Source organism: Abramis brama (genome assembly GCF_963993115.1).
Source record: "Abramis brama genome assembly, chromosome: 2".
Taxonomy (NCBI): domain Eukaryota; kingdom Metazoa; phylum Chordata; class Actinopteri; order Cypriniformes; family Leuciscidae; genus Abramis; species Abramis brama.
In genome coordinates, this window is record NC_139964.1 from 13,657,635 (window position 1) to 13,672,359 (window position 14,725).

Consider the following 14,725-nt stretch of genomic DNA (forward strand, 5'->3'; position numbering starts at 1 on the left):
TTCGCAAAGACCCGCCCCCCTTAGTTACTGTCGCTATGCCCGACAAGCTACGCTGCTCTCACGCACACACCAATGTTCTCACGCAGTGAAAAATACATCGCGGAGCAGAGAGGAGACTGACAACACGCAGACTGACAGGACAGACCAAGTTACTTTTTTTGGTTACTTTTGATATTAAACATATTAAACAAAGTCTCACCTTTCAAATTTGGTCATTTTTTAAAAGAAATTTAAACGATACATACCGTTTTGTGGCTCTTTAATGTGTCTAACAGATCGCTGTAGAGCATCATTTAAAGCTGCTTGTGAACCAATCACCTCTTCCTTCTAGTTAATTTATAGCATCTAATAAACATGAATGAACATAAGAAGGATTGTTGTTTTAACCGTGGAAAGACGTCAGTACAATCCGTTTTTCATGTTCAAATCCTCCCATGTTAATCTGCTATCTGTCCTGACTGCTTTGTCGGACAAAATGGCGGTTGGCGGATTATGATTGGTTAGATCGCCTGTCAATCAAGCTCCCTGCGAAGGGTGAATCGCCGATTTATCACGCTGAAGTGTCAACCCGGTCGGTCTAATCCCTGAAAGAGTTTATCTATAGATTTAACAGTTCCAGTAATCTTCTGCATATTGATAGGCTTCCTGATGCACGCAAATTAGTTCAAATCTAGAGCGCGAGCATGCGATACATACTGCTACAGAGAGAGACATGTGCTCCGCAGCGCGTGCACACCAGAGAGGGAAAATGGCATTAACTAATCAATAGACTGTAAAAATGCGCTATTACATGTCACTTTAAAAATAACCGGATAGTTTATTTATAGTTCGATTACATATATTTCGAATGTATATTCGAATATCGAATAAAAAGTGACAGCCCTACTCTATATTATATCTATGGTTAAAACACACTTCATTCAAATTCGACAAAAACAAATAAAACCTACCTAAACCTCACAAATTTCAGTTTTGCTGCAACAAACCACTGTCTGTAACCCAGCGGGCACCTTGATGTCAAAATGACGTCAAAAAATAGGTCAAAAATGAAAGTCATATTGACGTCAAAGTATCGATGTCAATTTGATGTCAAGATTTTGACCTCTGCTGATGTCATTTTGCCAAACAAAAATGTGAAATGCATGACCGTACACTTATTACCAGCTTCACTTAAAACTAACCAGATTTACTGTATTTAACTTTCGGGGGTAATGAAATCATAATCATAAATATTTTTGTATTTTAAAGTCACCATGATGGTGGTTAGCGTTTGCTTTAGTTGTGCTCTTGACCCATGACTTGGTAATATAAAATTTTCTCTGACTGCTATAATTGTGTGTTTTTAATGCACAATTGTTGTAGCTATAAAAGCCATGAGATCAGGTGATGTTGGCTGTTCATTGATGATGATATCATCATGTTGTGGCCTGAATCCTTGATCTAATTCAGAGTCTAATGCTTTGATTATATAGAACTTGTGTTTTTAAAGGTTTATAATAGAAGCCATTTAATTTGACAGTATGAGAGCAATGTTGTTTATCAAATAATATTAATGATTTTAAAGACATTTAGTCCATTAAACTTTTTCCTCTACATTATTACTTAGCCATCAAGAATCAGTGTATGACTCTCAACAATGGTGACAATCAATGAAATGCTTCATGCTGCAGTGCATGCTGGGTACCACCAATCAAAACTCACCCTTATCTCCCAGGATGCATTGCGGCTTTAATAAATTATGCAGCTGGAGTTGATCTGATTATCTGGTTATTTTGTTTGATTGTCACCATTGTTGAGATTCATATGCGGTTTCTTGATGTCTGTGTGAGTCTAAGTACTGCCATAGACTAAAGGGTTTTGTGCACTAAATAGTTAAAAAAAAAAAAAGTATATTGTTTGACAAAACTATAGGCATGCTGAAGAATCAAATTACTTCTATTATGAATTAAACAATATTAAATAAAATATGAAGTCCTATATAATCAAAACAATAAACACTGAATAAGATCAGAGATTCAGGCATTTACATGATGATATCATCATCATCATCATCATCTTCATCTTCTTCATCATAAATAAACAGCCATCATCATCTGATCTCATTGATGTTTTAGCTACAACACATGTGCTTTATAAACGCACAGTAAGAGCAGCCAGAGAAAAGTTTATATTAAGGAGTCAAGGGTCAAGAGCACAACTAAAGCAAACGCTAACCACCATCATGGTGACTTTAAAATACAAAATATGATTTCATTAAACCGGAAATTAAATAAAGTAAATCTGGTTAGTTTTAAGTGAAGCTGGTAATAAGTGTACGGCCATGCATTTCACCTTTTTGTTTGGCAAAATGACATCAGCAGAGGTCAAAATCTTGACATCAAATTGACATCGACACTCTGACGTCAATATGAATTTCATTTTTGACCTATTTCGTGACGTCATTTTGACATCAATGTTGATGTCATATTGATGTTAAATTGACGTCAAGGTGCCCGCTGGGAAGTTAAGCTGCTACTCTGAAGTTTGTTGCAGGTGCTTAACAAGCGGCCATTGCGGTCCACGCATTCACACTTTCATCTTGTAAAAACTGCTTTTTTCTTTCTCTATTCGAAAATGGGGGTCTCACATTATTTAATTGCAGTTACCAGCAGGCTATAAGCAAAGCATACTTACAGAGTTGAGCTGAACGATGGTGGAATGGGAAAGTTGAGCTGGAAGTTGCAAGTGGGACTGGGACCGTTGAAAAATGCGCGGACTTTTCTTTCTTCCCGAAATGCATTGCACCCGTCCGTGAATATCGTGAGATAAAACGAGAACTGGTATTCACTTGATTGAATCACTTTATCCCAACATGAGCAAAATATGTTCGTGCCCTCTTTCTGCATATAACGTCTAGTCAACACAATGCTATCACATTTTACTTAAGAACATAAAACCATTTAGTAAAACATACTAAATATAATTGGATAAATCTAACAGGTGACCAGTCTCCCTTTTTTCAGTGTAGGAGGCCTTTAGCTTCAGTTAAACATGATGTTTTTGGCATTACTGGGCAAACAGGAAGTGAAACTACAGCCACAGGAAGAGCTTTGAGGCTTCAGCTAAACACATTTCCACAATGCAACTCTTCTCAGAGCTTATATGATGGAGAAACAGTGTTTGGCAACGATTGTTTCCTTAAAATGTTTAACTTTTTTTTCATAAGTGCTTAACATGTAATTAACATGTTTTGAAATTTGTGTATAAGTAAAAAAATATATGCTTGTGACTATTATGATTATTCTTTTATGGTTGTTTTGCAGGATTAATCCTTTCATATATATTATTCTTGTATTAATTAATTTATGAATAATCTTTTTTGTCTATTGTATCTTTTGATATAATATACTCATATATCCTATTCAAACCAGACCTCTGCTCTGACAGAGTACATGCTGTCACTTCTCTAAAAAGTGAGACATGTTCCCCTGCAAAGTCTGGTATCTGGTGTAATATTAGCTGTCGCATGAGTTTAGCAGAAAGTCCAGACATTATGAAAATACTTATTTGGCTCTCGCTGCTTCTATAGTGTTAAAACCACCATGTTTATCTACGCTTGCAGAATATAAAACCAAGAGGCCAGAGCTGATTCTTAGAACATTTATCTTTGACATGATTAAAATACTCTTCCTGATCTGATCTGAACTTTGGTATACATATTAGCAAAGCTCATGCATTGCTCTGCTCTTGCGTCTCTCTCTCTCTCTCTCTCTCTCTCTCTCTCTCTCTCTCTCTCTCTCTCTCTCTCTCTCTCTCTCTCTCTCTCTCTCTCTCTCTCTCTCTCTCTCTCTCTCTCTCTCTCTCTCTCTCTCTCTCTCTCTCTCTCTCTCTCTAATTTCCTGGTCAAAACTAAGAGGCGTTTTCACATCTAACACCACATGGAAAAACAGACACACAGTCAGTGAACAGTATGAGTTTGACGATCAACACGTGAGACGAGAAACAAGCGTATTATTTTCTCTCCACTGATAGATGAGAGCAGTATTATTGCTGTTTGAGTTTCAGAGAGTCGTGTGAGGAACTACTGAGAGTTTCAGACTGATTTTCTGAACTGAACTGATGAAGAAATGAAGTTTCCACTGATAGTTTGTGTGTTTCTGCTGACGGGTAAGAGCTGAAGATCTCTACTAAAAGTGTTTATTATCTAACATTATGGTGTATGTTATCAGTGTACATGAGTAAAGCAGTGTGTGTGTGTGTGTGTGTGTGTGTGTGTGTGTGTGTGTGTGTGTAGTGAGCAGTTCACTGTCTGTGGACATTACAGTGAGAGGAACAGAGGGACGACGAGTGATCATTACCTGCTCTTATCCAGAAAGATATAAAGAATATTTCAAATACTTCTTCAGAGGACCTTCCAAAAAGAGTGTCCTTATACTACAATCTGATGGAAAAAAGACTGTATATATCAGTGGCAGATTCTCACTGAAGGATAATCGTCAGACCAGATCATTTACAGTGACCATCAGTAACCTGATGATGGAAGATGCTGGACCGTACGGATGTAGAGCTGGAGATGAACACTACCAACAAATCCAGCTAAATGTGATCAGAGGTGCCTGATATCCATTATTAAACAAAAATCTGCTTCATGTTTATGCTTCATGCTGTGGTTAATGATTGTGTTATTAATATATTTGTTTAATTTGAATGGCTTGACGTCTCTTCTTCATTTCTCAGCTCCAGAGACAGCAACACGTGTCCAGATCTCAACATCCAGCATTAGTCCGTATACAAACAGCAGCACTGAACACACCAGCACAGGTACACACACACACACACACACACACAAACGCACACTCACACACACAAGTTTTCGGTTAAGGGGCGTGGTTTGCGCTTAACTGGTTTGGGGAAAAGTGTCACTCATGCCACAGTGGTAGGGTCCGGTACGGTACCTGAAATTTGGTGCCGGTACCCAACAATACCTTTTTTCGGTAATTTAGGCATGTTTACCTCAATCACTGTAAAGAAACTAATTCATTTGTAGAAGTGTTAATGACATTATGCCAGAGTTGCCTTGGTCACAGCGACCATAATGACATAATGATAGAGTCTGCCCTCGTCTGTGATGCTTGAATATTAATAAAAACAACAATTTTAGTTACAAAATTTTTTAGTTATATTTTGTTTTCCTCAAATTCTGTGTTGGGAATTTTCTATTAACCCTCAGAGGTCGGAGATCACGCCGGCGTGATCTGCTCGCTTTTTTCCTTATGAGTTGAATTGAGACCCCAAATACTCTTTTGACTTTGATTTTATAAAACAAGTTTCATACATCAATCGATTCTGTTAAATGTGTATTATTTTTGTGTATACTCACAATAAAAACAAAATGTTGTGCTTTTTGCCAAATAAAGAAAAATAATCACGAAGCGAGTTCTGCCTTCTCTCTGTCCGTGTAGTCCATTCTGAAACGCGTCCGAAAATGAATCATAACTCAGCGAATACTTCTCACACAGGCACGTGAGATATGTCTTTATGAAGCTTGAAATCTCCTCTTTTAAATGAAGTAATTTATATAAAAAACAAATGTTTTTAACTCGTGTAATCCCTTTGAAAGCAAGGAGAGGTACCGTTTTTCCTTCTCCCTTCATTATCTCTAAATGAGCTGCAGCCGCCCCGCCCCCGGCGCGATTCACATGTAAATAGTTTACCTGATCTAGTATGCATCGCATACGCCCCCCGATCAATGCCATAAAAACACAGTTTGTTCATCAGACTTCAGACTGATAGTTCATCGCGTTTTGAGTATGACACGCTTCTCCGGTAATAAAGACTCCCTTCAGATGATTCTGGACAGCGAGGAAGAATGCACCTTTTCCTCAGAGGACGAACGGCAGCATTTTGAAGAGCGAATTCCGCCGAGAACACAATTTCGGAGTAAGTTTTACTTAAAAGTCTTTTGTCTTTTATTTTTCGTGTTCGCATTTATGAGGAAAAAACAATATTACGTGACAGTTCTCCATTATGGTCGGGAGCGCTCTAAAAAAAGCACTAAAAGACTTTCAAACTTTCACAGAGACCTCAAAACAGAAAGTACAAATCCTTTCTTTAAAACGAATTTCGTTTTGTATCAATTGTATCTTAATTTTAATAATTTTTTCATTAACAAATTTCCTGGATTTAAAGTAAATATAGGCTAGCAATCACAACATAAGGTGCTTGAACTGGAGATCATCATGAACCAGACCGTCCCAGCCAGCAGAGCCATGTGGGGCCCAAATGGGTTTGACCTGGGCTATCTAACTGGGACCCAGCCAGTTTTGTCCTCGGTTTCCATGTAGGCCCCACATGGGTTTGCCCAGATGAAATGAACACTGCTTAGTGTGCACAGTACAGGCTGTTAAATGTAACACTTAATCAGTGTTGGAGGTAATGAGACAATTAAGTGATTGAATAATGATAGTGCATTAATGATGAACACCTGCTGTTAACAAGCATAATCACTGAAGGAAAGAGAAATGCAAGAACTACTTCCAGCCACAGCCTTGGATGAAATTAACTGAAGATAAAATACATTAAATCTCTCAAGATCTGATTAAACAACTCCACAAACAGCATTACCAGCTTCACTTATTACTAACCAGACTGACTTTATTTCTGTCAGAAGTCTACAGAAAAGAATTAAGAAGAGGTTTAGATGTTGATTACTTATTTGAAAGTAATAGTTTGATTTGATGTTACCATTGTGGCGATCAGTGTGTGCTTTAGTCAGGCTCTTGACTTTTTAACGTTAGTTTTTCTCTGGCAGCTGTGTCTGTTTGTTATGATGAGAACAGCAAGAAAAAATATAATCAGATGCTGTAAGCTGATTGATGATAAGAGTATAATCATCATGTAGTGGCTTACATTGATTATGTGTGAGGTTTATATGGGTAGTACGTTATTCAATTTTTTTTTTTGTTGTGATTCTACAGCAAGAGAGTAATAGAATTTAATCAGAACGTCAAATGATTTTTAACACACCATTTACATATTTTGGGCTCCTGTGAGATTTACTCGCACACATATATCAAGAATCAGCATATGAATCTCAACAATGGTGACATGCTTCATGCTGCAATGCATTCTGGGAGCTATGGATAAGTTTTGTATGATGCACTCAGAATGCATTGCAGCATGAAGCATGTCACCATTGTTGAGATTCATATGCTGATTCTTGATGTCTGTGTGCGAGTAAATCTCACAGGAGCCCAAAATATGTAAATGGTGTGTTAAAAATCATTTGACGTTCTGATTAAATTCTATTATTCTCTTTCTGTAGAATCACAAAAAAATAAATAAAAAAATAACATACTACCCATATAAACCTCACACATAATCAATGAGCTAAGCCACTACATGATGATTATACTCATCATCAATCAGCTTACAGCATCTGATTATATTTTCTCTTGCTGTTTTCGCCATAACAAACAGACACAGCTGCCAGAAAAAAACTAATGTTAAAAAGTCAAGAGCCTGACTAAAGCACACACTGATCGCCACAGTGGTAACATCAAATCAAACTATTACTTTCAAATAAGTAATCAACATCTAAACCTCTTCTTAATTATTAGAAGTCTGACATAATTAGATGTCTGACAGAAATAAAGTCAGTCTGGTTAGTAATAAGTGAAGCTGGTAATGCTGTTTGTGGAGTTGTTTAATCAGATCTTGAGAGATTTAATGTATTTTATCTTCAGTTGATTTCATCCAAGGCTGTGGCTGGAAGTAGTTCTTGTGTTTCTCTTTCCTTCAGTGATTCTGCTTGTTAACAGCAGGTGTTCATCATTAATGCACTATCATTATTCAATCACTTAATTATCTCATTACCTCCAACACTGATTAAGTGTTACATTTATCAGGCTGTACTGTGCACACTAAGCAGTGTTCATTTCATCTGGGCAAACCCATGTGGGGCCTACATGGAAACCGAGGACAAAACTGGCTGGGTCCCAGTTAGATAGCCCAGGTCAAACCCATTTGGGCCCCACATGGCTGTGCTGGCTGGGGTATAGCCTACTCGCCTCACATGTCTAAAAAATGTGAAATATATTTACAGAAAGCTGGTTCTAAACAAACCATCCAAAACACTAGCCTACTGCGAAGATCGCGAGTCAATAGCCTATGGTCAACTTCATCTTTGCCAGAAGTTAAATTTAAATCGCGTGTGTGAATGAATGATGATGTTTTAGCAAACTGTATTGCTACTGAGATGAGTAAAAATCGACTGAAATATGCATGCATACATACATATACATAGATAAAATGTAGGCCTATAATCTTTTTTTTTTTTTACAAAGAAAGAGTACACTTGAAATATTGTTGAAATTGTAATTATTGTTGCAATTGTAACCTTTTTAATAAAATAGCAAAACATATTTACAAGATAGATGTAAGCAAAATCTTAAATGGTCAATATAAGTCTTCTAAATATATCTGTTGTCCTTGTATTGTGGCTCAGTCAGTTTCACACCTGAGTGAATGGCTCATCATTATGCAAAGTGGGTGGGACACTGTAATCTAAGGTGTAAACTACTCCTCCCCCTCGCATATTGGCTTTCCAAGCAAAACCTGTTTTACATCAATTTAAATCAATGTATGGTTTTATGTGAACGATAAAGCAAGACTATTTTCACATAATTTTGAAGAAAAAACACTAGGCGAGGACATCCATTAGTCAAAAGTCTTATTGACACATATTTACTATGTGTTTTGTGGCCTTATTTCAGAATTTTTATTTTTTATTTTTTTCAATAACCACGCATAAACATTATTCTCTCAAAAATGAAAACATGTACATACACATGGCTCACATATTATGGTAGCCCTGTTTGTGCTTTATAGAGTGAATTTACACCTTTGCCATTAATATGTTTATAAGCAACTGAAAAAAGCACAAATGTCAGGGCATGTCAGAACATCTCAAGGGCCCCAAAAACAGCCCAGACCCCAGAGGGGTCTTAATTTTCTATTAATCAAATGAAGACATAAAACATACATTTAATTGATCTTTAATGTGAAATTCAACTTTTTTGTCAAGCAACATGCGGCACAACTTTATACTGTTATACTGTTATACTTAAACTGTTAAAATTACAACATAGAAAAAAAGTTTAGATTAAGATTATTCCTTAATCTTTTTTTTTTTTTTTTTTTTTTTTTTGATAATTATTATTAGTGTTAGTATTATTATTAAATTGAGATATCTAAATTCTACTGTACAACAGTAATATATTATCAAGTTAATCGGTACTCGGTAGTACTGACATAATTCGATCAGTGCCATTAAAAGTACCAAGTTCAGTACCCAACCCTACACAGTGGTCTCAAGTCATTGCTCTTCGGACATAGAGTTGTTGACTATAAAATACAGACCATTCTACAGAATTTACAACTATCATCATTACATCAGTATACATCCCACCCAGTGCAAACAGTAAGGAGGCCCTGAACATGCTCTACCACTCCATCAGTGATCTGCAAAACGAAGATCTGGAGGGTGTTTTCATTGTGGCAGGGGACTTTAACCAGGCTAAAATGAAGACAGTTCTCCCTCATTTCCATCAGTATGTGGATTTTGCTACCAGGGGCATGAACAGACTGGATCTAGCCTACACTAACACCAAGAAGGCATTTGAGGAAGTCCCCCACCCCCACATCAGCTCCACCTCTCTGTGATGCTAATTCCTGCATACAGGCCACTGCTTTGACTGCACTGATTGGGATACACATCAATGCGGAGGAGTGTGATGTGCCTGTGTCCACATATATTCAGTAGTGCATGGAGGATGCATGTGTCACCAAGGACATCACCACACGAGCCAATCAGAAGCCCTGGATGACCAGCGAGGCAGGTGCAATGCTAAAGGCACGAAATGCTGTGTTCAAAGCTGGTCACATGGGGGCGCTCAGAACAGCTGGAGCCAACCGTACCTGAACCGTGCCATTAGGGCTGAAGAACATGCCCATAGCCAGAAAATACAGGGTTTCTTCTGCAACCCTATGAACACCAAGCGCATGTGGCAGGGTATGCAGAGTCCACCACCCTGTGAGGACAACACACGCAACAAACAAACTCAACACATATTTTGGACGGTTTGAAGCACTAAACAACACTCCTGTGAGAAAAAGTGTTCCTCATGACAACATCCCAGGACGGGTGCTTAAGGAATGCGCTGATCAGCTGGATGCTGTCCTCACAGACATCTTCAACACCTCGCTGAATCAGGCTGTTGTTCCATCATGCTTCAAGACTGCTGCCATAATACCAGTGCCCAAAAAATTCACAATTACATGCCTCAATGATTATCGTCCTGTTGCACTCACTTCTATAATGATGAAGTGCTTCAAGAGGCTGGTAAAGGACCATATCATCTCAAATCTCCCCTCCACTCTCAGAGAAAAACACACAAAAGCTATCACTGTGGCGGTACCTTTTCAAAAGGTACACCTTTGTACCTAAAGAGTGCATAGTAGTCTCTCAAAAGGTATACATACTGGTACCAAAAGTGTAGATATTAGTACCTAAATGGTACATATTTGAACCTTGTTGAAGGGTACCGTCCTAGTGACAGCTTTTGTACCCTTATGAGTGTTTCCAATTTGCTTACCGCCCCAATCGCTCCACAAGAGACGCCATTTCCTCTCTGCTCTTTTGTAGCCAGGCCCATCTGGAGGACAACACTTGCTGTTTGTGGACTTTAGCTTGGCATTCAACATGATCATCCCACAGAATCTGTTAAGCAAATTGGGACCCCTGTGCCTTAGCACCCCCCTGTGTAACTGGCTATTGGACTTTCTAACAGACAGACCTCAGGCTGTAAGGGTTTGAAATAACATCTCCAGAGTCATCTCCCTGAACACCGGCTATCGTGTCCATTGCTGTTCACCGTGATGCCAGGTTCAGCACGAACCACTTCATAAGTTCACACTTATAATACATTATGATACAAATAATCATATCAGAGTAAAGTTCCCAGATATACCCTGAACCCAGAGTATTCCCCCCATATTTCTGGTTAGGAATGTAACCAGGTGAGTGTGAGGAGACAGGGTGGTGGAGGGATGCTGAAAAATGTAGAGGAACATAAGTGAATTGATTGTGTATATATAGGCCTCAACTCATTTTGTTAATTGAGTAGTTAATTGTTGATTATTGATTGCACTCCTCATCAACAACACTGCGGTGGAATTAGTCAGTAGCACCAAGTTCCTGGGGGTGCAGATCACAGAGAGTTTGACATGGTGCCTCAACACTGCCTCTCTTTTAAAGAGAGCTCAGCAGCATCTATACTTTTTGCGCCGGATGAGAAGAGCACACCTTCCCCCCCGCCCCCATCCTCAGCACTTTCTACAAAGGCACTATAGAGAACACACTGACCAGCTGCATCTCTGTCTGGTTTGGGGACTGCAGACCTCAGCCTGGAAGTCTGTACGGAGAGTGGTGAGGACAGCAGAAAAGATCATCGGCGCTTCACTGCACTCAAACGCTGTCTGACCCGGCCAAAAACATTACAAAACACCTCACCCTTCCTCATCATGGACTGTTTTTCTGCTGCCCTCTGGCAAGAGGTTTCGCAGCATTCGGGGCAGAACAGCCAGATAATGCAACAGCTTTTTCCAACAAACTATCAGACTCCTGAACTAAAAAATAAAATAAAAATCTTAACTGCTATATCTCACAGTATCCTCTGCTGTGAGCCTCATGTGAACTGGACCGGGTTATTACAATTATAGTATTTATTTATAATGTGGAATAACTATTTATATGCCACCACTTAACAAGGGCAAACGATTGGATTTACATGCTGCCAATTACCATGTGCAACATCATTATTTTTATGCTGCTGCTGTCAAACTCTTTTTAGTGTTATATTTGAATGCACATTGTAGCGTTTTTTAAAATGTTAATTTTTTATGAGCCAGTGGAATGGAATTTTGTTCATATGTGCACTCTAAATTTACAGTTGAATGACAATGAAAAAGCTATCTAATCTAAATATATTTGTTATGGTGTGACGGCTCTTCCTAATTTCTCAGCTCCAGAGACAACGACACGTGTCCAGATCTCAACATCCAGCATTAGTCCGTATAGCAGCACTGAACACACCAGCACAGGTACCCCCCCCCAAATCCAAAGTGACACGTATCGTTTCAGATAATAAAGTGTCTTCTAAATGAGCACTAATAAAATCTGATTATCAGTATTCAGTGATATGAACAGAAAACACAACATTTGTTCATATGCAGCAATAGCAAACAATGTTATGAGTGTGTTTGTCTATTATTATTATTTTGTTACTCAGATCTGGCGACCCTGACTCTGAAACACACCAGGATCACTTCACACAGCGCCTACAGAAGAGGAGAAGAGGATAAACAGGGTAAAAAGAAGAGAATTTACCTTTTATTAATACTGATTATCAATATTCAGTGATGTGAACAGAAAACACAACATTTGTTTGTCTATTATTATTATGTGTTATTATATCACTGCATGAGCGGCACATTCACAGTCACTGGTGTTTCTCTCTGTCAGCGACTCATCAAACAGAAACTGAAACAACAAGAACAACAACAGGAAATACTACAGTTCAACTCTATCAGACAAACACTAGTAAGAAGACAAACTACACTACCCATAATGCAACTCTCTGATCACATGATCACTCTTTGAAAGGAAATTGATTTGAACATTTGTTGAGACACATTTGATCTACTGTATAAATATAAATAATGCACATATCAGCTTTCATGTGGTTAATTTGGTTTGACATCAACCGTAAAGAGAAGTGTTTTCTTCTGTAGAGTTGAGGTTTACCATTGCAGTTTCACTTCGGTTACACAAAACAACTGTATATTTACAATATTACAATATTCCTAATGATACAATAATCAAAGGAATTTATATTAGTTATTAGAATGTTATTGTTGATTTTCCAGTATAATCAGAATCAGTTTGTGTTTCATCATGTAAATATCATGTGTTTAGCGTTGCCTTCAGATCTGGCTTCTGTTGCTGGCGGTCTGGGTTCGGTTCTGCTGGTTCTGACTCTGTGTTCTGGAACCTTCATCATCTGGAAAAAGAGGAAGAGGAAATCTGGGACAGGTAACAGTTTGTTTGTGAGTATTGTTATTATTATATTCTTGTTTTTGTGTGTGAATTGACTTTTCTCTGGTTTTATACAGCTTTATTTCAGCAAAACATGCAGCACAATACAGAGGTGAGTGTTCAAATCTTTACCTGTAGAAGATCAGACATGTTAAATGATTGTTTATTGACCAACATATTGTTTAATCTATGTAAACTATTAAATTATTGATGTATGTACTGTTTTTCAGACTGACCACGTTTATGAAGAGATTCTAAACACAGATGCTGCTATGGTAATATCTTCATCCAATCCAATGTCTGCATCTTCATCCAATCAGACGCCTGCATCACACCTCAACACCCGCCCAAAAGTCTCTACTGTTTACACCACAGTAACCAATCAGCAGCCTGATTCAAACCCCAGTCACACCCACTCGACCAATCAGGTGACAGATACATCCGGTGATTATTATTCCAAAATAAAGTCTCCTAAAGCAACACAGGACAGCGGGACAGAACTGATCTACGTAACAGCAACACATCCACAAAACATCACAACAAACAAGGGTCCGATATATTCAGTAATCAATGATAAATTTGGTTAAATCCCCAAAAATTTACACACTTTTCTGTACAAAACACATTTTTATCAGTATTCTTCTGTATGTAATATTGCTTACAAGGAAAGTTACTAACAATAAAAAAAAATAAAAAAACATTAAATTCAGTGTTATTTGTAATTAGAAGACCTCTTCTACAGTTTAATAAAACCAATAAAAATGTAAAAAAATAATAATAATTCCTACAAGCAGTGAAAATTTGTGGCTATATGTAAGCCACTATATGTGGCTCTTTTATATCAAATCTGACAATGAGTTATGTGAAACTGGTTTAAGATATTAAAACGTTTTTAACAACTTTTTTACCTGCATAATTTGATGATGATCTGTGTGAAATTGTGTTAGGAGTTCGCAATGCTTAAAATGGTGGGCAGAAAAAATGCTAATTGTGTGTGTATTGTGTTGTAAAACTGTTTATCATTAGATTCTGTAAGACCCAAAGAACACAAAGAGGTAAGATGTATAGCATCAAACACAATTCATAAGTTATAAGCATATTTGTGCATTTTATCATTTTTTGACCACTAGGTGGTGATAATCCCAATCTTATTAGGCTCCTCGGTGCTAATGACACTTTCATAAAATACAGCATATTTCTACAAAATTCTAAATGGCCGACATGAGAAATTTGGGTTTCATTCAACTCGATATGCCACACAGTGAATGTAAAGAGATCAGTCTTATAATTTTTGGTCAAACTATTCTGAAGTTATAGGCAAAAATATAAATGTTTCATTATTTGGCAACACTAGGTGGCGCTGTGCCGAAACTCCTCACAAACCCTTAGGGTGTGATGGCTATTTAGTGTGCCAAGTTTTGTCTTAATATTCCACAGTGTTGCAGAGATACAGCCTCCACTGTGGCAAACACGCCATCAAATTTGTTGAAGCGTCCTATGGTCTGGTCTATCAAAAGTTTTTAATAATTTTTTGCCATCACGGTCTGAAGACAATCTGGGCTAATTGACTTTAAAAATTGGACCAACTGT

The 14,725-nt window shown here is 37.8% G+C and overlaps 1 protein-coding gene across 1 annotated transcript; it reads left to right on the forward strand.

The window, feature by feature from the left end:
* The first annotated feature begins 3,856 nt into the window (after positions 1 to 3,856).
* Positions 3,857 to 13,810, forward strand: LOC311077720 (uncharacterized protein). The gene is made up of 9 exons (XM_084106332.1): positions 3,857 to 4,146; positions 4,274 to 4,591; positions 4,717 to 4,800; positions 12,064 to 12,141; positions 12,330 to 12,407; positions 12,563 to 12,640; positions 13,016 to 13,132; positions 13,213 to 13,247; positions 13,366 to 13,810. The coding sequence occupies exons 1-9, from the start codon at positions 4,107 to 4,109 to the stop codon at positions 13,720 to 13,722; spliced, it is 1,185 nt and encodes a 394-aa protein (XP_083962458.1). The 5' UTR covers positions 3,857 to 4,106; the 3' UTR covers positions 13,723 to 13,810.
* The last annotated feature ends 915 nt before the right edge of the window (positions 13,811 to 14,725 follow it).